This window comes from Aythya fuligula, chromosome 22 (genome assembly GCF_009819795.1).
Source record: "Aythya fuligula isolate bAytFul2 chromosome 22, bAytFul2.pri, whole genome shotgun sequence".
NCBI lineage: Eukaryota > Metazoa > Chordata > Aves > Anseriformes > Anatidae > Aythya > Aythya fuligula.
The window spans coordinates 115487-143110 of NC_045580.1; the positions used below are offsets into that span (position 1 = coordinate 115487).

The 27624-nt window shown below is 60.1% G+C and overlaps 3 protein-coding genes across 3 annotated transcripts; 1 reads left to right on the forward strand and 2 right to left on the reverse strand.

Moving 5' to 3' along the window:
• Nucleotides 1-5895: 5895 nt before the first annotated feature.
• On the forward strand, nt 5896-14956 carry ROBO3 (roundabout guidance receptor 3). The gene is made up of 26 exons (XM_032201887.1): nt 5896-6043; nt 7908-8234; nt 8879-9036; nt 9108-9228; nt 9304-9442; nt 9811-9938; nt 10023-10147; nt 10230-10401; nt 10508-10716; nt 10866-10947; nt 11032-11188; nt 11275-11457; nt 11530-11644; nt 11736-11952; nt 12020-12132; nt 12414-12585; nt 12698-12883; nt 12961-13102; nt 13170-13258; nt 13340-13528; nt 13612-13777; nt 13844-14005; nt 14287-14393; nt 14472-14549; nt 14618-14716; nt 14796-14956. The coding sequence occupies exons 1-26, from the start codon at nt 5896-5898 to the stop codon at nt 14954-14956; spliced, it is 3945 nt and encodes a 1314-aa protein (XP_032057778.1).
• Nucleotides 14957-15406: 450 nt separating this feature from the next.
• On the reverse strand, nt 15407-21238 carry ROBO4 (roundabout guidance receptor 4). The gene is made up of 15 exons (XM_032201719.1): nt 21118-21238; nt 20745-21023; nt 20532-20670; nt 20330-20457; nt 19577-19692; nt 19259-19478; nt 19066-19187; nt 18391-18562; nt 18161-18311; nt 17945-18075; nt 17248-17370; nt 16881-17166; nt 16641-16760; nt 16416-16565; nt 15407-16385 (listed from the first exon to the last, which is right to left on the reverse strand). The coding sequence occupies exons 1-15, from the start codon at nt 21236-21238 to the stop codon at nt 15407-15409; spliced, it is 3237 nt and encodes a 1078-aa protein (XP_032057610.1).
• Nucleotides 21239-21681: 443 nt separating this feature from the next.
• Nucleotides 21682-27041, reverse strand: HEPACAM (hepatic and glial cell adhesion molecule). The gene is made up of 7 exons (XM_032201949.1): nt 26931-27041; nt 24918-25259; nt 24408-24689; nt 24225-24318; nt 23678-23748; nt 23505-23575; nt 21682-23422 (listed from the first exon to the last, which is right to left on the reverse strand). The coding sequence occupies exons 1-7, from the start codon at nt 26992-26994 to the stop codon at nt 23204-23206; spliced, it is 1143 nt and encodes a 380-aa protein (XP_032057840.1). The 5' UTR covers nt 26995-27041; the 3' UTR covers nt 21682-23203.
• Nucleotides 27042-27624: the final 583 nt, after the last annotated feature.

Below are 27624 nucleotides of genomic sequence, written 5' to 3' on the forward strand. Positions count from 1 at the left end.
CCTGCCTTGCTGTGCATCCCCAAATCCAGGTCCCCAGACAGATATCCCCACCTCAGTCCCTGACAGTTTGTCCCCACAGCTGGGTTCCCAAAGGGACGTGCCAACTGCTGAAGTGTCCCCAAAGGGTTGCACCCATCACCACCCCTGCTGGCGTGCCCCAAACTATGCAGCCATTGACGCACATCCTCAGTGCTGGGTGTTCATGTGCCCAAGCCCGAGTGTCCCTGTTACCATCCACCCTTCCCCCCCCCTCGGCACTGCACACACACACATCCCTCCCCCCCCCCCCCACACACACACAAAACCCATTCCGAGCTAATCAGAACACAATTAGAGGGGCTCTCCATAATGCAGGGGAGCAGGCGGAGGGGAGGGATGCAAATGAGGTTAACAGTTAATTACGTATTGAAAAATTCATTATTCCTCTAGAGCAGCTGATTGCGATGCAGCCCTGCATCTCCATTAGGGCTGTTTGACCATTTGCAAATGAAATGTTGGCATGGGGCTTGTCCCCCTCCTTGCCTTGCCAAGGGCCTCGTCAGCAGTGCTAATCATTCCTGTAGTGAGTTGTGCCCATCCTTGGCCACCCTGCAGGCACTTACTTTGCTCCCAGATATCTCAGGACAGAGGCAAATTAGAGGGATTCTTAGTGTAATGGGGGGGAAAGGGGTACAAATGGGAGCCAGAATCTCTGGGGTTGCCCCCATACCAGCAAAAAGCTCACTCCCTGTTAACTGGTGCTAATTTCATCTTCCCTCAACTTTTCTATTTCATTTGAAGCTCCGTTTAATTGGGAAAAGCAGGGAAATACAATTAGAAAAAAAAAAAAAAAAAAGACTGTGCCATCTTTTGCTGAGCAGCAGCAAGATGCAGACCGAGCTTGGCACCAGCTGGGTGAGCGTTCACATTGCATCGCATCAACCAGCACCGCTGGCAGTATACATTGGTTGGGATTAATTTAATTAGGGATGGATGCAGGGTCTGAAATGCCACCATGAAGGCACCCCAGCCACACAGTCTGGATTGGTACTGGTGTTAAGAGAATGAACCACGTCTCTTTCATTGCAGTGACACCAAACCCAAGCAGTTCATCTATTGACCACAACACACAGTTGCTGTTGTGGTGTCTCTGGGGGTGTTTCCAGCCATGCTGGAGGGTGCTGGTGCAGGTGCTCAGCATGCAAGGCCAGGCTCACCCGTATGACGACCAGTGGCCGTTCTCAGCTGGCATCACCTGTGCACTCACTAGGCAGCTTTGGAGACACATGGATGAGGGACAAACAGCCAGTGGCCATACTGCCACCCTGGGGACCCCAGCACCTCGCTCACACCACCCTTCCAACCCAATCATGATAATTAACAATTACCAAAGAGACAAGTGGGCAAGCCATTAGATATTCCTGAACTAGTGTTTACTGCTATTTACTGACCTGTTCATAATTAACCTCCCACTGCAAAAGCATGTTGATGAAAAGAAGTGTAAACTTATTAGCAGTGGTGGTGGCTGATGTCAATTAAAGCAGAAGCTCGAATGGGTTTTCCTGTCATGTGGCAGTGGGCAGCAAAGAGCAAGGTCTGATGAAAGGAGATAAAAGGCGTTGGATGCCTGCGGTGGTGATGCAATATTTAGGAGGACGTGGGGATGCCAAGCAAGGCAGCACACTGCCACTGCGCCTGGGGACACCCCCGGGGGCCACATCCCAATGGGCAATGGTGAGGAGGAGGAGGAGGAGGAGGAGGAGGAGGAGGCAGCATCCAGCTGCCCAGTCCTACGCACAAAGGGACCCAGGCAAGCTTCTTTGGTGGGGGCGGACTGTCACGCCTCTGCCTTTGTCTCCCTTTCAAAGCCAATATCCCAGCCCCAGATGGGTTAATACATAATGCAGACAAGCAAGTAATTGGTTGCCTTTGTATGGCCGTCAGCGATCAGTCCCTGGCCCTCTGATCCCCCATTAGTGGCCATGCAAACAACCCTTCCACCCAATTAAGCACAGCTTTGATAGCGCCTTTCCCAATGATGCGCCAGCCCCAAAGCAGCGATTCGCACATGAGCCACTACCTGTTAGACCTGGCTTCAGGGACACGCAGCCCTCACTGCTCACTGTGACCCAGCTGCTGGGCTCTGCCTGGTTCCCCTGGCCCTGAAGGGAGGCCCGGCTGATGAATGATCTGGGCAAACTCTGTATTAAAGAGGTGGAAATGGGATGTTAATATACACCAAGCTGCTCATCTCGAGAACACATGGGCTCTGGCTTCCCAAAGGCAGTGGTAATGAGGTGGGTTGTGATGCCCTGCAAGGAGCCCCTGACTCACTGCCCTGCTGCGCCTGCCAGGCATGGGGAGAAGACATCCCAACACCACTCCTCTAAGGCACTCCAGAATCTTCCCACAAAGCATCCCAGCAGCAGCCTACAAAGTATCCCAGTGTGCTCACTGAAAACATCCCAGCATCATCCCCTAAAACATCCTGGTATCCTCCCTTGGTTTATCATGGCATCATCTCCTAAAGCAGCTCAGTGTCAGCTTCTAAAGCACTCACTTAAAGCATCCCAGTGTGCTCACTGAAAGCATCCTAGCATCATCCCCTAAAGCATCTGACCACCCTCCTCTAAAGCATCCCAGTATCATCTCCTAAAACATCCCTTGTTATCCCTTGGTGCATCCCAGAATAATTTCCTGGAGCATCTCAGTGTCTTCCCCTAAGGCATCCCCGCGTGCTCAACTAAAGCATCCCAGCAGTATCTTCTAAAGCTTCCTGGCATCATCCCCTAAATCATCACACCATCCTCTCCTAAAGCACGCTGGAATCATCACCTAAAGCACACCAGTTTGCCCTCCAAAACCATCCCAGCTTCATGGTCTAAAGCACCCTGGCATCATCTTCTACAGCATCTCAGTGTCATCACCTAAAACATCCCAGTACACTCCTCTAAAGCAACCTACATCAACCCTGAAGTGTTACTCCCTAAAGCATCCCCCCCACACACTCCTCTAAAGCATCACCCACTCCTCTAAAGCACCATCTCCTAAAGCCTCCGGGCATTATCCCCTAAAACATGCCATTATCGCCCCTGCAGCATCCCACTACACTTCCCAGCATCATCCTAAAGCATCCCCTAAGACACCCCGCTTTGCTCTTCTCCAACACCCCAGTGTCACCACCTAAAGCGCCCCGTCTCTTCCCCCTTGTTGTGCCCGGGGCCCTCCTCCCTGGCACGGCGTCCCGTGCCCTGTATAAATATTCAACGCGCCGCATTTCCAGGCAGCCGCCGACACAGGCGATAGCAGGGAGCTCCCCGGGGGTATGCTAATAGCCGGGCTGTGCGGGATTTACATCCCCCGCATCGGCATGGGGGCTCCCAGCCGCTCGTTTGCCCATACAAATGCCTTGTCGCTTGTCATTATTCAGCTCCGGCCCGCCCGGCTCCCACCTTGCGGCTCCGTGCCTCAGTTTCCCCACCCCGATGCCATTCGGCAACGCCGCAGAGGGTTGGGAAAGGCGGGGACAGAGACTGCTGAAATAAAGAGGGACACGGAGGCAAAGCCTGGGGAGAGCCTCACCCTGTCCTAGCCTGATGCAAAAATTCTGAGGAGCGATTTTCAACCACGCCCGAGCGGCATCCAAGCCCTGCGCAAACAGCCACTAATCGCCGAATTAAAGGACAATTAGTCAGCGCGGCGGCGATAATAAATCTGCTAACAAGGACGCAATGCCCCCAGCACCACCCCGTGCTCGCTGTTTGCCCATCTGATTAACAGGGACAAATCGGGGGATTAGCTGCCGGGACGAAGTGGTTCCTTTGTCTGCTTCCCCCGTCCCAAGAGGAGGTTTTGGGGGCTGGATCTGCATGTGCCGCCCTCAGGAGCCTCTCACCCCTGTCTTAGGCCTGGGGTGACCCAGAGCAGGGTTAATGTGGAGGATTTCCAACAAGCCAGGGCTGGGTGCTTTGATCCCCAGGGCTCCCAAAACCCTCGGATTCACATTAAAAACTCTTCAGAGCACTCCATTAAAAGAGGTCCAAAAGCTCTCTGGGGACGGGTAGCTGTGGGATCCCCAGTGCACAGCTTGTCACCACCTTAGAGGGGATTAACATGCTCCTCTACTCTCTTTCCTGGCCAAGGAGATGCTGGAGATGCCCTGTCCTCGCTGCTTGGCTTTCCGGGGCACACAGAAACCCCAGGCTCAGGGAGGGAAGATTCCATGGCATTAAATATTCCGGCACCACTTTCAATTACCAATGCAGAGAATTGTTAGAGTTGGATAAACCTGTTATTCTGCAGGTAATTTATTTCCACTTTTTCCTACCAGGAGTCCCTGGACTGCTGAAAGCCCAGCAGGAGAAATGGAAAAGCTTTGTGTTACTATTAAATTAATATTTATTTGCTTTCTCTTCTTGCCCATGAACAAGAGGAGGCATGAATAATGCATGGCCCTGCAGATGCCCAGATAGGAGCTCTGTGGTCGCAGCAGTGACTTTCCTGGCTGGGGCTGAAAGAGGTGGAGTGGCTCCCAGGTGTTCACGGATGTGCCAGAGGGCCCCAGAAATCCAGATGTGCATCCAATGCACATGCCAGTATGCCACCAGATGAGTGCACAACCCGTGCCCCTCCAGTTGTGCACGCCTGCACATCTCTGCACCCCTCTAGATGTACACCTGTGGCCTCCAGCACAGCTCCATGTGTGTGCCTGTTCTCCAGAGCCCTCCAGATGTACGGCCAGATGTGAACTCACCCAGATCCTATTTTCACATCCAGTTGAAAGCAGCTAAACATTGTCATGGCTCCAGATGCACACAAATTCAAAGTATGCTGCTCTCCAGAGGTGAGTGTGCACTTCAACACAAAGGTGCCTGCATCTATGTGCATGGCTGTGGCACCAGGGACCCATCCAGCTGTGGGTGCACACAACGCCTTGCAGCTGTGCACACCAGCTGCACCCCAGTTCTGAATCATAAAAGCCTGCTGTCTCCCAGCTGTGCACAATGGCCCGAAAAAGCCTCCAGATGTGAACCAGTGTTGGAGCACATTCGTACCCCAGATGAGCTGAGCTGCACAGGCCCCCTTTCATCTGTAGGTGTGCATCCAGATGTGTGTGCCTGGTGGCCGCTTCTTCCAGATTTGTGGCAAGGGGAGAGCACAGGCGCCTCCAGATGTGCACACAGATGTCACCCAGCTGTCTCCCCATCACCCATTCCTCTTCCCAGCCACCTCTTCCCATCCTGCCCGCACACCCCAAGCCCCCTCGCTGCCCCCACCCCCTCGCCAGCCGCAGCTTTGTGCTTTTCCAGCCTGGTCATTAGTGCCACCCTAACGAGCCCCTTCTCACGCCAGGGGGATGCAGCTGGGGGGCCATGCTCAGGCTCCAATTAGCGCCGGGAGCAGCCAGCTCCGAAAAGGTGCATTGCTTCACACGGTAGCCCGTCGCATTAATAAATCCGCTAATTGCCAATTATGAATTTGAGAGGCGTTTTGCAAAGGCAGAGCAGGGGGTGACGGCAGAGGCGGGACCCGGCATATTGGGGGATCGTCCTGGGCTCCCCAGCAGCATCTTCGTCCCCTTCGTCCTCCTCCTCCCTCCATCCCCCTCGGCTGGGGGGAGTAGCTCAGGACCCCCCTGCCCCCCCTCCAAGGGTGACCACCGCTCCCCGGGTCCCCCCCCCTTTTCTCTCCGCCCCCCACCTCTGTGCCCCCCTCTCCGCTTCTCGCTGGCCTCGCCCCCGCTCCCCGCCGGGACCGGGGGGCGGTGCCGAGCCGAGCCGAGCCGAGTCTTGCCGTGCTGAGTCTTGCCGTGCTGTTCTGGTCTGGCAGTGCCGAGCTGAGCCGAGTCGTGCCGTGCCGGATCCGGCCAGGCCGTGCCGGGTCCGGCCGTGCCGGGCCGTGCCGAGCCGTGCCAGCATGCTGCGGTACCTGCTGAAGACGCTGCTGCAGATGAACCTGTTCGCGGACTCGCTGGCGTCCGAGATGTCCAACTCCTCCGAGCTGCTGCTCGGCCTCAACGGCAGCATCACCGCGCTCGACCTCCACAACTTCACCGCCGGCAACGGTACGCGCCTAGCCCCGCCGTCCCGGCCCCGCCGTCCCGGCCCCGCCGCTGGAAGCAGCGCGCAGCCCCCAGCCCCGACCCGGGACCTGAACGGGGACCGGCCCCGCGTCCTCACACGCGGATCCGTCCCGTGTCCCCAGAGCAGCCCCATTTTCCAAAGCCTGTTCCTTGTCCTGTGACTGGGAGCGGCTTCACATCCCCAGACAAGATCCGTGTTTCCCAAACCGATCCTGCGACCCCGAGCCGGGAGCGCCGCATGTTCCCAAATCGTCTCTGTACCCCAAACCGAGGCCACTCTCGTATTCCCAAAGCCACTGCGCTCCCCGAGCCGGGAGGGTCTCCGGGGCAGAGGCGGTACCGGAGGGACGGGGGGCCGGCTGCATTTAGAGCACTTTTTGAGTTCTTCCCCTCTCTTCCCCTCTCTTTGCGCCCAAAAGTTTTGCTCCGTTTGGGTCAGGGCGGGCCGATCAGGGATGGGGAGCTCTGCTGCAGGAGCCCCCCTGCGGGAGCCCCTTGTCCCATCGCAGCCGGCTGGGCTCGGCAAGGGGCCCGGCTCGAACCCCCTGCTCGTCCCAATTAGCCCCGCGCCCAGCGGCGCCCCTCGGGGTGCCTGGAACTCCGCAGCATCCCGTCCCCACGGCAGCACATCCCTCTCGCCAAGGGCTTCCCTCTGTCCCGCAGGGGTAACCCTCCCGGCGCTCGGTGCCACTTACCCGCACGCACCCCCCCCCCCCCAGCCCATCTGCGTGTGACAGCAGTGACACTCCGTGACCGAAGCCCGAACTGCAGCGCCGGCGCTGGGGCACGCCGGAATGGCACTGGGGGACCCGTCGGGACACACCGTTGGTGGCCCTGGGGACACAGCGGGCCGTGCCACTCGGTCACAGACTGGAGGAAGCCGGGGCTGGGGCGTCATTAAAGTCCCGCTCTTTAATTAACTCCCGAAGGGCTCACCGAGGGGCTGGGATTTCTTGGCCCACTCCAGTTTGGGGGTCTCTGTGTGGCAAATGCTGCTCTGAACTCTGGCTTGGTACAAATCAATGCAGGCACCAGCATTAATGAGCGTTAATTAATTCTCCTGCCTTAACGATAGGGATTTCCCTGCATTCATTGAGAAACAGACTTGATGGGGAGGGGAGGCTTTTTTTTTTTTTTAAATTAAAACCAAACATTTTCTGCAACTTAATGTCACCAACTCCTGGTGTGCCACATCCCAGGGGAAGCAGGCACCAAAAGTACCAAACAGGGACAAACCATGCTGCACTGAGCTCTTTGGTACAGACCCCTTAATTGCTGACCCCCCCCGGCTGCAGCCACTACCCTGCCCTGCCGGTCCACCATTCCTGGGACGGTGCCCGCACACTGTGGGCCCTGACTACCCTTCTCTTCTCCTCCACTGCCCAGGCTTTCTGGTCCAGCATCCTTCCCAGGCCAGGACATGTGTCCCCCTCCCTGTCACTGTCCCCATCCCCGTCCTTTCTCCCGTTCCCGTCCTTGTCCCCATCCTCATCCCTGTTCTTGTCCTTGTCCCCATTCTAGTCCCCATTCTCATGCCCAACCCTGTCCTTGTCCCCATCCCCATTCCAATCCTCGTCCTGACTCCCCCTCTCCCTCCCTCTCTCCCTCTCCCATTTCCATCCTGTCTCTATCCCTATGTATGTCCCCATCTCCACATCTCCTGCCCTATACTCTCATGGCCTTGCTCCCAGCCCCCAGTCCACACAGGGAAGGGTCACACACAGGAGTGACATGGGGGGGCGGAGGATGCACGGGAGCCCTCCCCACTGCCAGCTGAGCCCTGGACTCACTTCATCTCACCTCCTGGGGGCTGAGCATCCTCAGGGTATGCAACACACTTCCTCAGGGTCCCACCCACAGCTGGAGGACTCGGCACCCCGCATCGTGGAGCACCCCTCAGACCTGCTGGTGTCCAAGGGTGAGCCAGCCACACTGAGCTGCAAGGCAGAAGGACGCCCCCCGCCCACCATCGAGTGGTACAAGGACGGTGAGCGGGTGGAGACAGACCGTGAAGACCCCCGCTCCCACCGCACGCTGCTGCCCAGCGGCTCTCTCTTCTTCCTCCGCATCATCCACGGCCGCCGTGGCAAACCTGACGAGGGCGTCTATGTCTGTGTGGCCAGAAACTACCTGGGTGAAGCCACCAGCAGGAATGCCTCACTGGAGGTGGCTGGTGAGCACCCTCCATGCTGCCACCCCCTTTTCCCAGCCACTGGCTTGGGGCAGAGCTGCTGCCCTGGTCAGTACTGGAAAATGTCATGAGGAACGGGTCATTTGGAGGGGCATTGGGGGATATCAGGGGTCTTCCAGCCCCCCTCAGTTTCCCTGTTGTCACCTCTGATCTGGGCTGCTGCTGGATGAGGGGATGAACACCGCCACCCTCCCGCCCCCCCCCTCCCCCCAGCCCTGATGCTGCTAAATGAAAACAAGTGAAAATATTGTACCTGGTGGCATCCCCTGGCTTCCCTCGCTTTGTTGGGTGGCTCGGTGGCCCCCTGGGGTCCTGCAGGGCTGGGTGTCAGCACTGGGAACAAGCCCCAGGACCAGGGTTTGGGGGTGATGGGGGACACGAGAAGGATGGGGGTGGATGCACAATGGGGGACAGTCTGCACTGGGCTTGGATTAAGCACCAGAATTGCTCCTTGATCATGCAAACATTAACTGCAGCATCACTGGGTTTATTGCTGTACCCTGGGAAATCATTTCCATGCTGGGAAAGGGTATTTTTTGCCCACAAAAGGGGTTCCTGCTGCAGAAGGAGCATACAGATGGGGAAACTGAGGCAGGGCTGACACTGTGGCATCCCTCCCCTCCCAGTGCTGCGGGATGATTTCCGGCAGCCCCCTGGGGATGTGGTGGTGGCGGTGGGTGAGCCGGCCGTCCTTGAGTGTGTTCCACCCCGTGGTCACCCTGAGCCCACTGTCTCATGGAAGAAGAACGGTGCCCTGCTCAATGACAAGGATGAGCGCATCACGGTGAGGGACAGGGTGGTCCCCAAAAACCAGGGTTGGTGTTTGGGCCCTGGCTGAGCTTGGCTTCCTGGCAGATCCGTGGTGGGAAGCTGATGATGGCCACCACACACAAGAGCGATGCTGGCATCTACATCTGCGTGGCCACCAACATGGTGGGGGAGCGGGACAGCGAGCCGGCTGAGCTGGTGGTCTTCGGTGCGTGGGGGTGAGGATGTGTTTTTTGGGGTGCTGGGGGTGGCAGGGCTGTGACAGACAGCAGCTGCCCCACAGAACGCCCCACATTCAGCAAGTGGCCACTAAACCAAGCGGTCCTGGTGGACGAGATGGCTGAGTTCCCCTGTGAGGCACTGGGGGACCCCCAGCCCACAGCCCGCTGGCGCAAGGAGGACGGTGAGCTGCCACCAGGAAGGTAAGTGGTGGGCGAGGGGCTGGCACAGAGGTTGCCACAGCCGGTGCTGGGATGGGCATCTGTAATGGGGCTGGGTGTGCTGGTACCTCATCCCATGTCCTCACTGCATCCCACATCCCCATCGCATTCCACATCCTTGCATCCTGTATCTCCACCACACCTACATCCTTATCACATGGTGCCTCCCCTTCACATTCCACATCCCCAACACAATGGTTCCATATTGCAACCACATCCCTGCTTGCATCCTGCATCTCCCACCATGTCCCCCTCACATCCCACATCCCCATCACACCCCATGTCCCCATGGCACCCTTGTGGCACCCTGGTGCCCTGCTGGTGCCGTGGGCTTGGGGGGTCCTCCCCAGGTGGGAGCTGCTGGCTGACAACACCCTGAGGATCAGCCGGGTGCGTGTGGAAGATGAGGGCACCTACACCTGTGTGGCTGAGAACAGCGTGGGCAAGTCAGAGGCCTCAGGCACCCTCATCGTGCGCGGTAAGGGGGGACCCCTTAGGAGCACCCCAGCATGCTTGCAAGTATGCAACCCCCCCTTTTCTTTCTGTCTCCCCCCTGTACCAGTGCCCCCCCAGCTTGTCACCTGGCCCCATAACCAGAGCGTCCCCCCTGGCCACAGCGTGACCTTCCAGTGTGAGACCACAGGCAATCCGCCACCAGCCGTGTTTTGGCAGAAGGAAGGCAGCCAGGTCTGTCCCCTTCACTGTCCCCAGACCTCCAACACCCCCGCCCCCACCACACAGCAGAGCTTTGCCTCCCTTCCTCCCCCAGACGCTGCTGTTCCCGGGCCAGCCTCCCCAAACAGCCAGCCGCTTTTCGGTAGCCCCTGGTGGTGCCATGACCATCGCTGCCGTCCAGCCGACCGACGCAGGCTATTACCTGTGCCAGGCCATCAGTGTGGCCGGTAGCGTCCTGGCCAAGGCACTGCTGGAGGTGGAGGCGGGTAGGTGGGCACCAGGTCAAGCAGAAAATGTGCGTTTTCAGCACACCTGCTGAACTGTGTCAGGGAAGGGGTGGGGGTTCATTTGGATATTTCCCCCACCCTGCAGCACCCACTGAGCATGGGCCACCTGTCATCCACTGGGGCCCCGCCAACCACACAGTGCTGCCAGTGGGGGCCACGGTGTGGCTGCCCTGCTGGGTGGCCGGTGACCCCCAGCCCCACGTGGGGTGGCTGAAGGACGGCCGGGCCATGCCAGGCCCCGAGACCCGCACCAGCCTGCTGGAGAATGGCACCCTGCAGATCAGCAGCCTGCGGGTGAGCCATCCTGCTGGGGAGAGCCCTGAAGGACTGGGGGGGGGGCTGAGATGGGGAGTGGGGTGCAAGGGGTGGTGGGTGCCCAAGGTGCTGGGTGCCCAGGGTGATGGCTGCTCAGGACAATGGGGCAGGAGCTCTTCCCTTTGCAGGTGGCAGACTCGGGGCAGTATGAGTGTGTGGCCACCAGCTCAATGGGTGAGACGCGTTGGAGTGGGACCCTGCAGGTGCAAGGTGAGTTGTGGGGATGCTGTGGGACCAGGGAAGCCATGGGACTGGAGAAGCAGCTGCCATGGGTCTCAGCACCTCTCCTCACAGGTGATGGATCTGGACTTTCCCCACCACCTGCCATCCTCCCCCAGCCACCCTCCACCCCTCTGGTCACCAACGTCACTAAAAGCAGTGTTACCCTGAGCTGGAAAGGGAATGAGCAAAGCAGTGGCACAACTGTCACCTATGTTGTGGAAGCTTTCAGGTATCCCACAGCTGCCCCCTCCAGGTTCAGTGGGGACCTGGTGGCCCAGTGCCACCCTGCCATGGGTCACCTTTGTCCCCTGGCAGTGAGGCAGCAGGTGGCCCGTGGAAGACAGTGGCAGCCAACGTGGAGGGCGAGACACACACTGTGAGTGGCCTTGTCCCTGACACTGTCTACCTCTTCCTGGTGCGGGCAGTCAGTGCCCATGGGCTCAGCGACCCCAGCGGAATCTCAGAGCCCATCCGCACCCAAGGTGAGACCCAGAAGAGGTGCAAAGGGACCCTTTGGTGCCTCACTGTGGCCATGCACCCAACACCATCCTGCTTTTTGGCAGATGCCAGCCCCACGCAGCCAGGCCTGAACCCTCAGCAGGTGCCAACGGAGCTTGCGCAAGTGGCCGTGCACCTGCAGGAGCCAGTGGTGCTGCCACCAGGTGCCGTCCGCCTCTCCTGGACTGTGAGTGCAGGGACACGGTGGGAGAGGAGGGGGACATGATGCAGCACATCCCATAACCCCCCTACCCTGTTCCCATCTCTTGTGTCCCCAGGTGGAGCCCCCATCGCCTCTTGTGCAGGGCTACCAGGTGCTGTACCGGCGGCGTGGTGGGCGCTGGGAGGCACGGGACGTGCGGGCACCGGGCGAGCGGGGTGCCCTGCTCACTGGGCTGCGCCGCGGCCAGGACTACGAGGTGAAGGTGCGGCCCTACTTCCACCATCTCCACGGTCCTGACAGTGCTGTGCGTGCCCTGCGCACCCCAGAGGCGGGTGAGTGTGGGAATAGGATGCGGGGATATGGGACAGCACGGTCATGACACCCCGCGTTGCCCCACAGCCCCCAGTGCCCCACCACGGGCTGTCAGTGCAGTGGGGAATGGCACCAGTGTCCGCATCTCATGGCAGCCGCCACCGCTGGCTGAGCAGAATGGTGTCATTCGTGACTATCGGGTAAGTGGGGCCAGCAGGGGCCCACATCCCCATCACATCCCACATTCTCATCGCATTCTTGTTGCATCCCACATCCCCATTTCATCCTACATCTCCAGCCCATCCCACGTCCCCACTGAATCCTATATCCCCATCACATCCCGCATCTCCATCTCGTTTCACACCTTTATCACAAGCATTATTCCCATCGTCTCTCAAGCCCTCACTGCATTCCACGTCCCCATCACACCCCACGTTTCCCTCTGTCCCCCCCCCACCATAAAGATGCATCCCCCCACCAGATCTGGTGCCTGGGCAACGAGAGCCGATTCCACATCAACCAGAGTGTGGAGGGGACGGTGCTGGCAACGGTGCTGCAGGGGCTAGTGCCTGGTGTCCCCTATCATGCTGAGGTGGCAGCGGCCACCGGCGCGGGTGTGGGTGCTCGCAGTGCACCTGTCCCCATCCATATTGGTGAGTGCCCCTGCACTGTGCAGGACTGACGGGTGGGGGCTACAGGGGTGCTCCTTGTGGTGGGTGCTGTGGTTAGCTCCTCGGAACCTGCTGGTTCCCCCTCTGCTTGCAGCACCTCCTGTGGAGCGGGAAGCAGGGCCAGTAGGCCGGGGTGGTGTGGCTGAGCACTTGGCGGAGATGGCGAGGAGGCCAGCCTTCATCGCTGGCATTGGCGGTGCCTGCTGGCTTGTCCTCGCTGGCTTTGGTGCCTGGCTCTATGGCCGCCGCCGGAGGAGGAAGGAACTGAGCCACTTCACGGGTACGGGCACGGGCACGGCCCTGGGTGTCCCAGATCCACTTGTCCCCAGCGCCCACACAGGGTTCGTCTCCTTGCAGCCTCCTTCGCCTATGCGCCCACGGGTGCACCTATGGGTGCTGCAGGGACCTGCCGTGGCCCCACTGCACTCTCGGCCCAGCCTCCATCTCTCTCTGCGCTCACCTTTCTGCACACCCCGGCTCCGGCGCGTGGCAGCCCCAGGTAATAGCACGGCCCACTGGGAACTGCAGCCCACCCGGGGATGCCCTTTCAGCCTGTGTCCTCACAGGGCTGCCGTTGGTGGTCACCCGTGGCTGGTGGACGCGTGGTGTGGTGGTGGCACCAGCAGCCTGGACACTGCTGAGAGATACTACAACGGTGAGGGGTCAGCTCAGGGTGGGGGCTGGCAAGGGGCTGGGGGTGGAAGCCAGTTCTGACAGGGCCAGCCATGCTCTGCAGAGGCTGGCATCTCCCGCTACATCGCCCAGACGGAGCCATTTGGGGCGGGGGCCACCGAGGGACCCATCTACAGCAGCATCGAGGTGGGCGGCGAGGAGCTGCGCACCTTCCACCGTCCCTGCTCGCAGCACGGCCTCGAGCCACTGGCCACCCTGTACACCCACCTGGCCCCCGGCCGCCCCGAGCACGGTAGGGCCATGGCAGTGCCAGGGGGATGTGGGGACGTTGTGGGGCATCCCTGTCTCTGCAGCCCCACGTCCCTAACCCCAAAGGGAAAAAACTGGGGAAAGCGGTGCAAACGCCCAAGCTGAGCTGGACGGAGCTGCTGCCCCCGCCACCCTCAGCCAGCGAGCTCAGCCAGTACGCTGAGGAGGAAGAGGTGAAGAAGGAGGAAGAGGAAGAGGAGGAGGTGGTGGAGGAAGAAGATGAGGAGGGCAGGTAAGTGCACGTGGCCAGGGGGGCTGTGGCACGCTGGCCCCAGCACCCACCCTGTGCCCCCTGCAGCTTGGGGCTGGAGGACCGGTGTCCCCTCGGGGAGGACGTCCTTCAGCCCACCGCCTCCTCAACTGCCACCCCTGCCGGCTGCTGGTCCCCTGCCGTGCTGGCACCTGCACCCCGCGAGGACATCTGCAGCCCCCACCGCTTCAACAGCCCCCGCCTGCCCCGGTAGGAGATGCCACTTGCTCAGGCTGCCTCACCCGATGTCCTGTCGTGACAGCACAACGGGGACACGGCACCGCGGTCCGGGCATAACTCTGAGGTCCAGACAGGGCAGCACCACCCGGCTGTGCTGCCACCGTGCAAGTTGGCTGCAGCTTTGCAATCCAGCTGTGCTGCCAGGCCACCAGCACAGCACGGGGGGGTCCTCTATGCTCCCCCCACTTCCCCACCCCTTTCAGGCAGTGTCGATGATCCCCAGCCCCACATCACCCCTCCCTCTTTCCCAGGAGGCCCCCCCACGGCGCAGGACCACCACCAAGCCCCCCACTGAGCTCCCATGGCCCAGACACAAGCGAGGGCCACATGCCCCGAGCCCACCGCCCCCATGGCACAGGTGAGCCCTGGGGTGCCAGTGCAAGGGCTGGGGGTGTCTCACCATCGGGGCAGGGGTCTGATGCTCCATCACTCCCAGGGAAAACCCGCTCAGAGACCCTGAAAAGTCGCCCGAAGCCCAAAGGAAGCCGCTACCGCCGGGAGCAGCATCTAGGAGGTGAGTGGGTGTCCGGGGGGGAGGGCAGGGGCCACCCGTGGCACTCAGCCCCCGCTCCCTCCCTGCAGCAGACCTGCCGCCGCCACCACTGCCGCCCCCAGGTGAGACCCCCAGCCAGGAGCCAAGCGGTGCTGAGCGCAAGGCTGCCCATCGCCCACCCCGCCAGGGTAAGCCCTCCTGGGGAGCCGATCACAACAACAAGTGTCAGGGTGGAGGCTGCCACCAGCGCTGTTCCCTCCCCTGCAGGTGACATCGTCCCCTACAGCAAGCCCTCCTTCCTGGCCCATGGCTGCTCCACCACTGGCAGCGCCTCGTCCCGTGGCTCCACCAGCTCCCGTGGCCATGGCTCAGGGCGCAGCCGCCACCCAGACCCGCTGTCACCCTGCCTGCCGCATGAGGAGCGATGAGGCAGCACGGGGACAGTGACACAAGGGACAGGGATGTTGGGGTAGAAATGGGATGCTCATTAATTTTGGTCTGAGATGCATAAATAGGTGTGCACAGAGCCAGTGGGGTGGGCAGAAGCTTGAGGGAGGGACAAGGATGCTCTGGGTGGGGACAAGGATGCTGAGGATGCCTGAGGATGCTCGGAAGGGACAAGGATGCGCAGGAGGGATTAGGAGGTTTGGGACAGCCCAGGACAGTCGCAGGGGATGAGGGTGCCCCAGAAGGATGAGGATCCTGAGGCCAAGGCTTGTTGGGAGGGACGAAGGGAGGAAGAGCAGGAGGGGCACCCACTGCCCCATTGCCGCCCATCCTTTGCATGTAGCTTTTTCTAGCAGAGAGCCCCTTTTTGGGGAAACAATGAATAAAGCTGGATTTCAGCCAAGCCAGGCAAGCTCTGGCCTTCCCACCTTCTATATGCTGGGGACTGCCGTGTTCCTGTCTCTCCTGTCCCTGGCAAGGAGCCCGCCCTGCTTGCTGGCCACCCTGGCCCAGGGGCTGCCCGTCCCTGTCCCCAGGGCCACCTCCCCACAGAGAGGGAACGATGCCTGGCAACTCACGGGGACAAGGGCTCCATCGGCATCCTCGAGGCTGAAGCAGAGGCTGTCAACAGCCACAGCCAGAGCCCGGGCAAAGCTGGCATCGAGGAGGAAGGAGCCATCAGAAGAGCTCGCCAGGCTGCAGCGGGTGCTGGGGACATTTCCCTCTGAGATGGAGCCCCAGCCATTCAGCAGAGACCCCCCTGGGGAGCCCCCCTGGTCCCACATGTCTGTCTTCTCTTCCTCCTCGTCCTCCTCCTCTTCCTCCTCCTCCCCATCGCCCAGCTCTGAGGCAGAAGGTCCGCAGATGTACCCATAGGTGTGCGGAGGGGAGAGGGGCCGGGGCACAGGGACACACCGGGGATGTGTTGGGGACGCCTCTGACATCGGGGGATGCTCCATCCCTGGGGTGTCCATGGGGTGGGCGGCCTCCCGTGCCTGCTCCAGGTCCTTGGCCACCTGCTGTGGCGTGAGGACCCCATCGCTGAGTGCCAGCGAAAGGTGGGCAGGGTCTGGGGACGCATCCTCAGGGTGCCTGGTGGCCAGGAGCATGTTCTTGGGGTGTCCAGTGACAGTGGCCAAATCCCTGGGGTGCCTGGTGACTATGGATGTATCTTCAGGGTACCTGGTGTCTGGGAACACATCCCTGGGATGTTTGGTGACCAGGAACGTGTCCCTCGGATGTTTGGTGTCTGGTGATGTGTCCTTGGGGTGCCCAGCAACTGGGGACTTGTTCTCATGATATGTGGTGAGCAGGGAGTGCCCAGTGGCTGGAGACATGTCCCTGGGGCGCTTGGTGAGTGGGGACATTTCCTTAGAGTGCCTAATGACTGGGGACATGTCCTCAGGGCACCTGCTGACAGGGGACATATTCCCGGGGCACCCCCTGGCTGGCGACATATCTTTGCCGTGCCTGGTGGCCAGGAACACATCCCTGCAGCTCCCTGCTACTGGGGGCATGTCTATGGGGCTCCTGGTGACTGGAGACGTGTCCCGGGGGTTCCTGGTGACCAGAGATGCATCCTTGGGGTGCCTCATGACCAGGGACACATCCTTGGGGCTCCTTGTGACTGGGGACATGTCCCTGGGCCTCCTGGGGACTGGGGACATGTCCCTGGGGTTCCTGGGGACTGGAGACATGTTCCTGGGGCTCCTGGTGACTGGGGACGGGTCTCTTGGGTTTCCAGTAACTGGGGACATGTCCCTTGGGCACCCAGTGGCCAGGAACCTGTAGGCACAAGGTACACACTGGCTTTTGCCACTGGTCCATCTTGCAGCACGTGGCTGGGGCGCAGGAAGGGGCCACCCCATAGCACCCAGGGCATCCCCAGGAGATGTGTAGACTCACCGAGTCCCTGCACGGTGCCAGGCGTGGGGCTGCCCTCGGGGTGCCACCAGTTTCTCAGTGCCAGTGGATGCCAGTGAGGCACTGCCCCGCCGTGCTTTTGGGGAGATGAGAGCTGGCAGCCACCATAGGTCCCCTCCTGCCAGTGCAGCGTCGCTGCCCTGTCCCTTCTGCTGAAGCAACCCAGCCTCCAGGCCAAAACGTGTCCCCCACTCACCACCACTCACGGGGATGGGAATGGTCCCAAGTCCAGCTGCCACCACTGGGGTGCTGTGCACTCGGTCCAGCTCTGCGTGGGGACACAGCCACCGTGAGCAACCTCCAGGTATCCCTGTGGTGCACTCCCCCCATCCCGATGTTCTGTCCCCACCTCGCTTGTGGATGCGCTCCCAGGGTGCTGGGCTCAGGGTGCTGGGTTTGGGGTGTCCCCTGCGATGGTCGCTGCAGCTGGGGGATGTCGCAGGACTGAGGCTCGGTGGCTCCGAGGACAGGGCTGTCAGGGCAAGAGCTGTCAGGGCTGGGCACCTGTGGGTGCTGAGCCCCTTGCCCCCTGCACCCCAGGCTCTGTCTGTCCCCGGGTTACTGCTGCCTGCAGAGAGGGTCTGGTGGCACTGAGGGGGACCAAGGAGGGGGAGTCCTGAGTCCTGTGGCACCAGGGGGTCCCATGCATGAGGTGAGGATCTCGGGCACCCTTTGAAGGTCCCTTAATACCCTGTGGGGGTCACAGGTACTGTGTGAGGGGTTCCATGGCATCACTGGGGTTCCCATTGGGCATGTTAGGGTCCCAGGTACCAGATGGGGGACCCATAGCACCCTAGGGGTGTGGTGCCAGGTACTCAGTGGGCATCCCAGGGCACTGGGTGAGGAGTCCCAGGTACTCTATGGGGGTACCCTAGCAGCCGGGGGGGGGGGGGGGTCCTAGGCATTGGGTGGGGGTCCCATAGCATTCTGTGGTGCTCCCATAGCACAGGGTGAAGGGTCCCAGGCACTGGAGGGTAGTCCTACAGCAGTGGGGGAGGGGGAGGGGTCCCATAGCCATGGGTGAGGGCTCCCGACACGGAACTCACGGGAGGGCTGGGGGTCCCTGCTGTCGCTGCCCAGGAGCCGGCTGCTGAGGCTGCTGCTGCCACTGAGGTTCTGGGGGACGCAGCTGGGTTTCCAGGGGCTGCTGAGCCATGGCGCATCACTGTCCCCCTCTCTGCAGGGCAACAGCATCTGCCATCAGTGTCCTTGTCCCTGTTGTGCCAGGGACCCTGTTGCCACACCCGCTCCAGGCCACTCACCTGTGGCGTGCCAAGGCATCCTGCCTGGCGTGGCGCTGGCAGAGGAGGAGGAGGAGGGCGAGCAGGGCCAACCATAGCAGCGAGCCAGCAGCTGCGATGACAGCAGGCTGCCGCAGAGCCCGCACTACCCCAGTGCTCCCTGCCGTCACCTCTGCAAGGGTATGGCTGATGTCACCTCTGTGCCACTGCTGCGTCCCCCCCCACGCCCCATCATGGTCCCCGTCCCCTACCCAGGACACTGCAGGTGGCATTGCTGGGGACCCCCAGCCCCGCGCCGTTGAATGCGGCCACCTGGATGCAGTATCTGGCCCCGGAGACAGGCAGGGGGATCTCCAAGCGGTGGGTGCCTCTGTCCACTGTCCTGTTGGTGGGGTGCGACCAGCCCTCGCCCAGGGACCAGACCTGGTTTGGGGGCCGATAGGTGGTGATCCTGCACTGCCACACTAGCATGTGCATGGGTGCCCCGTTGAATAGACTCCCCTGGGATGGACTCTTATTGATGGGTCCCTCTTGGATATACCCCTTGGTTGATCCCCATAGAGAGATCCCCTTGGTGAAAACCCCTTTTGGATTAGGTCTCCTTGGATGACCTCCCTTAATAAACTTCTTGGATGGTTCTCCCTGGACGGGCATAATCCCCCCCCCCTTGAATGGGTCCCGTTGAATATACCTCCTTGGATGGTTTCCCCACCTTGGATGGACCCCTCTTGGGCACAACCCCCACCAGGAATGAATTCCCCCTTGGATGACCCCCCTTGGATGGAACTCCCTCCATGAATGGATTCCTCCTTGGATGGATTCCCCTTTCACAGCCCCTCTACCCCCCTCAACGAAACCCTCTTAGATGGACCTCTCAAATGGATCCTCATTGGCCAGCAACCCCCAGTGCCCCCCGTCACCCAAACCTGGTAGCCCTGAATGATGCCATTGTGAGCATCAGGGGGAGGTGGTTCCCATCTCACGACAACGGTGCTGTTCCCTGGCTCAACCTGGCCCACGGTGACATGCTGGGGCGCTGCGCTTGGCACTGCCGGGACAGCAATGCTGAGACCCTGGGACCTCCATTGCCCCCTCATCCCACCCACCACCCCAGTGTACCTTCCTCAGGGATCCGGAGATGCCAGCTGTTGCTGTCCAAGCCCCAGGCCCCTTTGGCATAGGGCCGGACCTTGAACTCATACTGGTAGCCCCGTTGGAGTGCAGGGATGACAGTGCTGAGCTCCCTGCCCACATCCTGCTGGGACCAGGCAGTGCCGACAGGGAGCAGGCAGCGGTACAGCACCGCATAACCCTCTGGCGCTGGCCCTGGCGTCACCATCTGGAGGGAATGAAAAAGGCTGTAGGGACACAGCCAGGACATGGGAAGAGGGCCCCCTCCCAGCCTGGTCTCTTGGGGTGTCCTGGCAGTACACGTACCCGCCAGCGGAGCCAGGCGGCAGCGGTGGTGGGCAGCGCGGTGCCATTATCCAGCTGCAGCCGCATGGCCAGCAGGTCCTGCAGCATGACCTCCCGCCGGCCTGCAGGCAAAAGGTCTGCAGGGAAAGGTGAGTGTGGTGGTGGGGCCTACACCCCAGATAGCCATGCTTGGGGCCCCTGATGTCTCCTTGGATGGACCCACTTGAATGGCCCCCTTGGATGGACAGCTCTTGGATGGCCTCCTTGGATGGACCCCATAGTAGACTCATATTGTTGCATACTTCTTAGATGGACTCTTTGGATGGATCCCTCTTGGCTGGATCCCACTTTAATGGGAATCCCCCCCCCCCCCCCCGCCTTAGATGGATCCCCTTGGAGGAACTTGCTTGGTTGGATCCTGCTTATACGGACTCAAAGGACTCTCTTGGACGGGTTCGCCTTTGACGAACCTCCTTGGATGGACACTCCTTAGTCTGACCCTTACTTGGATGATTCCCCTTAGACGGACCTCATCTATATGGAACCCCTTGGATGTAACCTCTTGTATGGAACCCTTCAGATGGACCTCCTCAGCCAGAGCCCTCCTTTTGGAAGGAGCCCCTAGGATGCACTCTCCCTGAATGAACCCCTTGGATAGCCCTTCTTTGATGGACCCCCTTGGATGGACTCCCCTTGGATGACCCACATGGATGGACCCCACTAAGATGGCCCCCACAGACAGTCCCCTAGATGACCCTGTGCACTGGCACTGACCCTCCACTTGGACACGAGCGGTGGCAGCGGCGCTGCCCAGCTGGCTCTGAGCTGTGCAGATGTAGGTGCCAGCATCGGCGGCTGTCACGGCGTAGAGGCGCAGCGTGTGCTCCTGGTCCACCTCGTGCCTGCGGGCACCAGTATCCCGTCACCCTTGTCACACACCCTGGGGAGGTGACACTGCCACCCTGCCACCACCTACCTCCCCCAGGGCAGGTCTCCATTCTCTTTGTGCCACTGCACCCGTGGCGTGGGATCACCCTGCACACTGCAGCCCAGCTCCACTGTGCCACCAGCCACCACCACGGCATCACTTGGCTGCCGTACAATGGCTGGCTTCTCTGCAGGGAGGGGACATCAGTGAGGTTATATGGCACATTCCCATGTCCCAGGCCCCTCCACCACCACCACTTACCTAGGACAGTGACGTGGGCGCCCCGGCTGTGCCGCTCACCTGCCGCGTTGGCTGCCACGCAGACATAGACCCCCGCGTCGGTCCTGCGTGCTGGGGCCACCCGCAGCTTCCCACGGGTGACCTGATGACGTCCCCCAGCTGGGCGCAAGGTGACACCGTCCTTCCTCCAGGAGACACGGGGCTCGGGGTGCCCAGCGGGAGGCACGCAGTCCAGCTCCAGCACCTGGCCCACTGTGGCTACCAGATCGCCAGGCTGCAGGCGGAAATTGTCCCGCAACACTGCAGGAAAGGGGACACCACCCTGGGTGGGGACACATTCAGGGTGTCCCATCCCCCCGCCCATCACTGTCTCCTGTCCCCAGTTTGTCCTTACCAGCTGGGCGCTCCACCATGGTGTGGGGCTCTGTGTACCCCCCAAGGGGGTGGCAGCCCCCCAGGCACAGTGCAGTGGCCCAGAGCCCCAGCCTGAGTGCTGTGGCCCAGCCGCTCGCCATGGCCTCTGCGTTTCCTCCCAAGATCCGGTCCCTCCCAGCTAGGGTACAATGGCCGGATGCAGGGGACGGGAAGTGCTGGAGGGACACAAGCAGCTCAGCTGCGGGAGCAGCCACTGGGTTGAAGGGAAGCGCAAGTTAAGAAGAAATGAGCTGTCAGCTTGGAGCTGGGAGGCCTGAAGGGCAGGATGCCATTGGTAGGGACCAGAGTGAACAGCCTCAAGGGGGCACTGCAATCCAAAATATGGCAGAAATTTCAGGGTTTCCCAAACTGCCCTTGGTGCTGCTTCCCCCCATCGTGAGATCTCCCTGCCAGCCATCCCCTAGACCTCATTCTTTTTGCAGCTAAGACATGCTCAATAGGTGCACCGAGCCCATCGGTCCTCAGCTGCCACCCGCCTCCCCCATGTTGCCCTGACCCCCCAGGACACCAGGCACCCCCTGGCTGAGTAACACATTTAGTTTATTAGTTAGTAGCATTTGTGGGTGCTCACACACCCCAAGCACCCCGGGGTGCCCCAGCACCCACCCCGGTGACCCAGTCCTCCAGCTTTGTCCTAAACCTATTCCTCGGGAAGCCTGGGGCAATGCGAATGGGTGTGCCAAAAAATGGGTGATTTTCACAGAAAATCCATAGGCAGCAGCGGGCGGGTCTGGCTGGTGGCTGGGAGAGGAGTGTTCTCTTATGGGGCCTGGGCCCATGTTTTGGGGACAGCACAGCCAGGGAGCTGGGGGGGCCTTCCACCTGTGTGCATGGGTGTGAGTGCACGTGAGAGCCTGCACGCTAGCTTGTGTGCACAGGGCTGTGTGTGTGTGTGCACAGTGCTCTTGCACATGCAAGGTGCATGCGTGCTTTCTCTGCACACCCTGTGCATGCTCCCTGCACACTCGTGCATACTTTGTTCACGCTCTTCTCACAGGTTCCATGCACGCTCCATCTGCACACTCCATGTATACTCTTGCTGAACACTCATGGTCTCTGCACACTTCAGGCACACGCAAATGCTGGCACACTTTTTCTGCAAATGCCATGCACACTTACCTGCATGCCCCACGCACACACCGTGCGCGCTTTCTCCACATGCTCCATGAGCGCTACCTCCACACAATCCATGCTTTGTGTATGTTCTCCTGACATACTTTATGCATGGCCTTTTACATGCTAAATGCGTAATCCCTGCACACTGTATGCATGCTCTGTCTGAACACTCTTGTGCATGCCCTCTTATATCCTTTGTACATGCTCTTTCTGCTTGCTCCAAGCTGCTCTTTCCACATGCTCCTTGCATGACCTCTTGCATGCTCTGTGTATGCTCTGCCTGCATGCTTTCTCCACACATTTCGAGTATGCTCTCTCTGCATGCTCTGTGCATGATGTCCCTGCACACTCTGTACACTCACTCTACATGCACTGCACATATCCTTTTGCATGCTCCATGCATGCTCTATGCACACTGCATACATGTTCTCTGCACGCTCCATGCACATCTCCGCACACTCCGTGCACGCTCTCTCTGCATGCACTGTGTGCGCTCTCTGTGCACACTGCATGAACGATCTCTGTGCTCACTCTGCCTGCTCTTTCTGCACAAACTGTGCACACTGTCTCTGCATGCTCCATGTGTGCCCACTTGCACAGTCCGTGCATGTTCTCTTTGCACACTGTGTGCGTGCTCTCCACGCATCCTCTGAGCACACTCACTCTGCAGACTGTGCCTGGGCTCCCTCTGTGCATGCTCGGTGCACACTCCCTCTGCACACTCAATGCACGTGCGTGTGTGTTCCCCGTGCGCCCCACACCCTGCCCCACAGCCAGACCCTTCCAGCAACACCCCAGCACCCCTCGCGGGGCGGCAGGGTGCAGCTCCAGCTGAGATCAATACCAAATTAGTGACTTCCCGCTGTGCCCCACATCACCCCTCAATGCTGGGGGGGGCCGTCCACGTGTTCCCCGCCACCACTGCCAGCTCAGGCACTGATCTCCAGGGTGCTGCCTTCCTCCTGCTCCCGGATGGCAGGGACACCGGTGGCCCGCAGAAGGCGTGGGGCGGTGCGGGAGCGCACAGGTGAGCCGGGGGGTGAGCGGGGAGGGCGGGTGGGGGCGGGCGAGCGGTGGTAGCGGCGAGCCCCTCGCCCCGGCGAGCGCCCGGCAGGCGGCGGTGAATCCTCCTGGGGTGCTGGGGTGTCCTGTGGGGAGGGCGTGGGTGTTGACACAGGGGCGATGCTCCGGCATTTGTCTCGGTGTTGCCTGGCCCCGCTGCCCACTCACCTGCTCCTTGAGGATGTACAGGGCCAGCGGGGCCTTGCGGTCATGGTCGGTGCTGCGTGGGATGGTCTCGGCTGCAGGAAAGGTGGGGAAGGGAAGGGATGGGAAGAGAAGGAAGGGGAAGGTGGTGGGTTCTCAGGGCATGGTGCTGCCAATGCTGCCGGCACCACACTCACCCTCGTGCTTGGGGTGTTCCTCATCCTGCTCGGTGTAGTCGGGGGGTGGCGGCTCTGCTTGCTGCTTTGGTCTGGGGAGGGAACAGAGGCAGTGATAATGGTGGGGATGGGATGGGATGGGATGGGATGGGATGGGATGGGATGGGATGGGATGGGATGGGATGGGATGGGATAGGATGGGATGGGATGGGATGGGGACGGGGACAGAGACGAAGATAGAGACGAAGATGGAAATAGAGACGGAGACGGAGACGGAGACGGAGACGGAGATGGAGATGGAGATGGAGATGGAGATGGGATGAGATAGGGTGGGATGGGATGGGGTGGGATGCGATGAGGTGGGGTAGGACAGGGCAAGTCAGGGTGAGATGAGATGGGATAAATTGGGATGAGATGGGACAGGATGGGACAAGAGTGAACAGGACAGTATCAAATGGGATGGGATAAAACAGGGCAAGATGTAAGGGGGAAGGGAAGGACAGGACGGGATGGGATGGGGCAGGACAAGAAGAAACCCCTTTGGCTCCCATGTTCCCCTCAGCCATACTTCTTAGATGGTTTCCAGCAGGCACAAACAGTCACCAGGGTTACAAGGAGGAAGATGCCGCCCGTGGAGAGGATGATGTAGAGGGAGCTCCGGCCTAGGGGAGAGCAGCAAGGGGGGAACCCCCCCAAAAATCTTAACCAGGAACATCTGCAAGCAATGTCCAGCCCTGGGGACACATCTTACGGTAGACAGTGAGCTTCACGGGGATGCTGCGGCCATGGCTGATGGGGTTCTCCACCAGGCAGCTGTAGACATCGTCATCAGCCATGAGGACGCGGGTGATGGTGAGGATCTTCTGGTCAGGGGACAGGAGAAGGCGGGAGTCGTTGCTCAGCGGCCGCCCATCCTTCAGCCAGGTGTAAGTCGGCTTGGTGCCGTTCTCATGTGAGCAGTTGAGGGTAAAGAACTCGCTGAGCTCCAGCACCGTCGAGGAGGCCACCAGCACTTGAGGCTTTGAGATGGGGACTGTGAATGAGGAGAGCCAAGGTGACACCAACGCCCCAAAGGACACGGATGGACAAGGGGAGGACATCAGTGCCCCAGTGGGGACCTGACCTAGCTGCAAGCAAGCTAGAACCACCTCTCTGTTTTGCTGAACTCCCCAAACCACCTCCCTGATGGACAAATTCCTCACAAAACACTGTGGGGAGAGATGTCCCAAGGGGAAAACCAAGCTCGGCTGGGTGCCCTTACTGTCCACAGTGAGGTTGATGGTCTTCTCGCCGGTGAAGGTGTCATCGGTGATGGAGACCTCCACCTCGTAGGCACCTTCATCAGCCAGCTGCAGCGGGCTGATAAGCAGTGAGCCGTTCTCCAGCACGCGGATACGGTCGCGGTAGTCAGGCCGCAGGTTGCCGATGATCTCGGTGCCGATGGACTGGACGACGGTGACAGGCTTGTCCCGCTTCAGCTGCCACTTCACCACCGGCTTGTCGGGGCTGGCACTGGCGTAGCGCACCGACAGCAGCGCCGCCTTGCCTGCCGTGCCACGCACCAACGCCGACGGGCTGGTGATGTTCACCCCCGCCAGCAGACCTGGGGATGGGGGGGAGACAGCGGGCGCCGCGTCCCGGCCCTCCGAAAAAGGGGAAAAACCCCTCCCGGAGCCGCAACGAGCATCCCTGAAAATCCCTCTCCTGCAGCATCCCCACTGTTTGCACGGAGGTTTGCAAAAATGTATGCATCACCCCAAAAAAGTGCTTTGGGAGGGGGTTGATGCAACCCTTGGAAAGTGCACTGGGGGAATTGATGCAACACTTTGCAAAGTGTATTGGGGGCATTCATGCAACCCTTGCAAAGACACACACACAGGGTTTCCACCCCAAGCCCTAGAGGATGCTCTTGTCCGGCCACCCCCCCATGCCAGTGCACAAACACAGCACTGGCGACTGAGCCACCATGTCCCAGTTCCGAGAGGACCTCCTGGTACCCATCACCCCACAGGGAAATTCAAGCTGTCTGTGCTCAAAGCAAACAGCAAGGCTTAAAAATCTCACTTTTGAGGGAAAACAAAAACCAAGAGCATAAAAATAAAATGGGTTTAATCCCCAAAACACCCCTGTCCCCACTAGTTTGAGAGCCTCATCCATGAGCCCCCATCCAGATGCTGTCACCTGAAGTTGAGCAAACCCCAGACTGAAGAGGGACTGGAGGTGAAATCAGCTGGAGGGGGGGGAGGAGGGGAGATGAGGAGGGAGGCGAGCAGAGCAAGAAAGGGTTTAAACAAGCCTGAAAGTCACGGGACCTATTGGTATGCAGCATCCGTCCATCCATCCTCCCCAGCAGCCGTGGAGCTCAGCCCCGAGAAGGAACCATGGGGTGAAATTTGGAATAAAACCCGGGCACATGGTCAGGATGCGGCCCCTGCCCCATCCCCACACTCTTGTGTGTCTAGAAGCCCATTCCTGCCCTGCTTTAACCCCTTTGCTTTATATTTTCAAGGTTCGGGGGGGAGGAATGGGAGGGATTTAGGAAGCATCACACAAACATCCCCGAAACACCAATCCACCAATCCTTCCTCCAAATTGCTGGTTTCTTCAAGTCCCCCCTTCCCCCCCCCCCCCCCACACTTCATGGAATAAATTTTGGGGTGCAAAACCAATCCACTTTGCTCTGCATCCTCAGCCTGACCCCCACATTGCTGCCTTTGTACGCAAACTTTTGAGAAATGGTGGAAAAGAATTGCAGCTGCCTTCCTGTGCTGGCCCCAAGAGGGGGTGGGTTTGCTCCTTCAGGGGGTGCTGAGCCTCAGAAATCAGTGTGCTGGTGGAGGGGGGCACTTGGGGAATTAATGCATTCGGGTGAGATGCAGTGGGATAGGGGAACAGGAGAGAAGCGGGGTGAGAAAGGGGCTTTTGAGGGAAGATGAAGAATGAGCAATAAAAGCGTTTGGGAAAGTCAAAATCAAATGTCTGAGCCTGGGGTTCACCCCCCAACTCCTCCCCAGCAGGATCAGCTTTTCTCCCACAGAGCTTCTTTCCTCGCTTCTGGACCCTTTTTTTCCTCCTTTCCACCCCTCTGCCACTGGAGGGGCTGCTTGGCAGCAGCGCGCATCCCCCCCTTGCACCCAAGCACCCCCCCAAACCCCCAATTTAATGAGAGCCCCCGGCCTCCTCCACTCCTGCCCCATTTGAGTTAAAACAAACAAACAAACAAACAACAGAAAAAGGGGGGGGGGGAAAGAGAGGAGGCTGGCTGCTCCCCTACCTGCGTGCAGCGCCAGGAGCCAGGCAGCGGGCAGCAGGCATGGGGCGGCCACTGCTCCCCACATTTCGGGCAGGCTGCAGGGGCCCCGCTCTGCGACACTTCCCTGCTCTGGGCACGTCCCTCTGTGCTACTGGCCTGCAGCCCAGCCAATTTTTTTTTTCCTTTTTCTTCTTTCTTTTTTTTTTTTTTTTTATTTGTCCCTTGCTCTCTCAATAGAGCCCTGTGTGTTTCGCCTCCCCAGCGGCCTGAGCTGACATTTGTTTGGGGACAAATCACACAGATTCGCAATTTTTCCCCCCGCCTGGCTGCACGGGGATGCTCAGCATCCCATGGGATCTGGGGACCAGGGTGTTGCATCCTGTTTTCTGTTTGTCATTACTTTTTAGGGGGGCGTTTGGGGGGGTTATTTCACAAAGCTCCCCCCCCCCCCAGTCCCCACAAGCCAAGCGTTCCTTTTGCTTTTTCCAGCCTGATGCTTTAAAACGAAGCCGTGGCTGCCCGCGGGCCCTGCTCCAGCTCCGGTGCCAATTAGCAGCGGTTCCCGGCTGAATGGGGCAGCGGGAGCAGGGCAGGGTGCCCGGAGCCGCTTCCCACAGAGCTCTGCCAAGCTCCTCGAGCGGGCGATGCTCAGCTCCCCCCAGAGCAGCCTCCCCAGCCCTGGGATGCAGTGGAGGATGCTCGGACCTTTTTAGGG

Bases quoted from the DNA above. Each gene is read 5' to 3' on its own strand.
- ROBO3 (XM_032201887.1), top strand. From the start codon at position 5,896: ATGCTGCGGTACCTGCTGAAGACGCTGCTGCAGATGAACCTGTTCGCG. The intron at 6,044-7,907 runs GTACGCGCCTAG...ACACTTCCTCAG, and splicing joins CAACTTCACCGCCGGCAACG to GGTCCCACCCACAGCTGGAG. The intron at 14,717-14,795 runs GTAAGCCCTCCT...CCTCCCCTGCAG, and splicing joins CCATCGCCCACCCCGCCAGG to GTGACATCGTCCCCTACAGC.
- ROBO4 (XM_032201719.1), bottom strand. From the start codon at position 21,238: ATGGCGAGCGGCTGGGCCACAGCACTCAGGCTGGGGCTCTGGGCCACT. The intron at 18,076-18,160 runs GTGAGTGGCCTG...GTTGCCCTGCAG, and splicing joins GATGCCTTGGCACGCCACAG to AGAGGGGGACAGTGATGCGC. The intron at 16,386-16,415 runs GTGCCCCGGGAA...CCCTGTCAGCAG, and splicing joins GATATGTCGCCAGCCAGGGG to GTGCCCTGAGGACATGTCCC.
- HEPACAM (XM_032201949.1), bottom strand. From the start codon at position 26,994: ATGTGGGGAGCAGTGGCCGCCCCATGCCTGCTGCCCGCTGCCTGGCTC. The intron at 24,690-24,917 runs GTAAGGGCACCC...CCTCATTCACAG, and splicing joins CATCAACCTCACTGTGGACA to TCCCCATCTCAAAGCCTCAA. The intron at 23,576-23,677 runs GTGAGTGTGGTG...CCTTTCCTGCAG, and splicing joins GGAACACCCCAAGCACGAGG to CCGAGACCATCCCACGCAGC.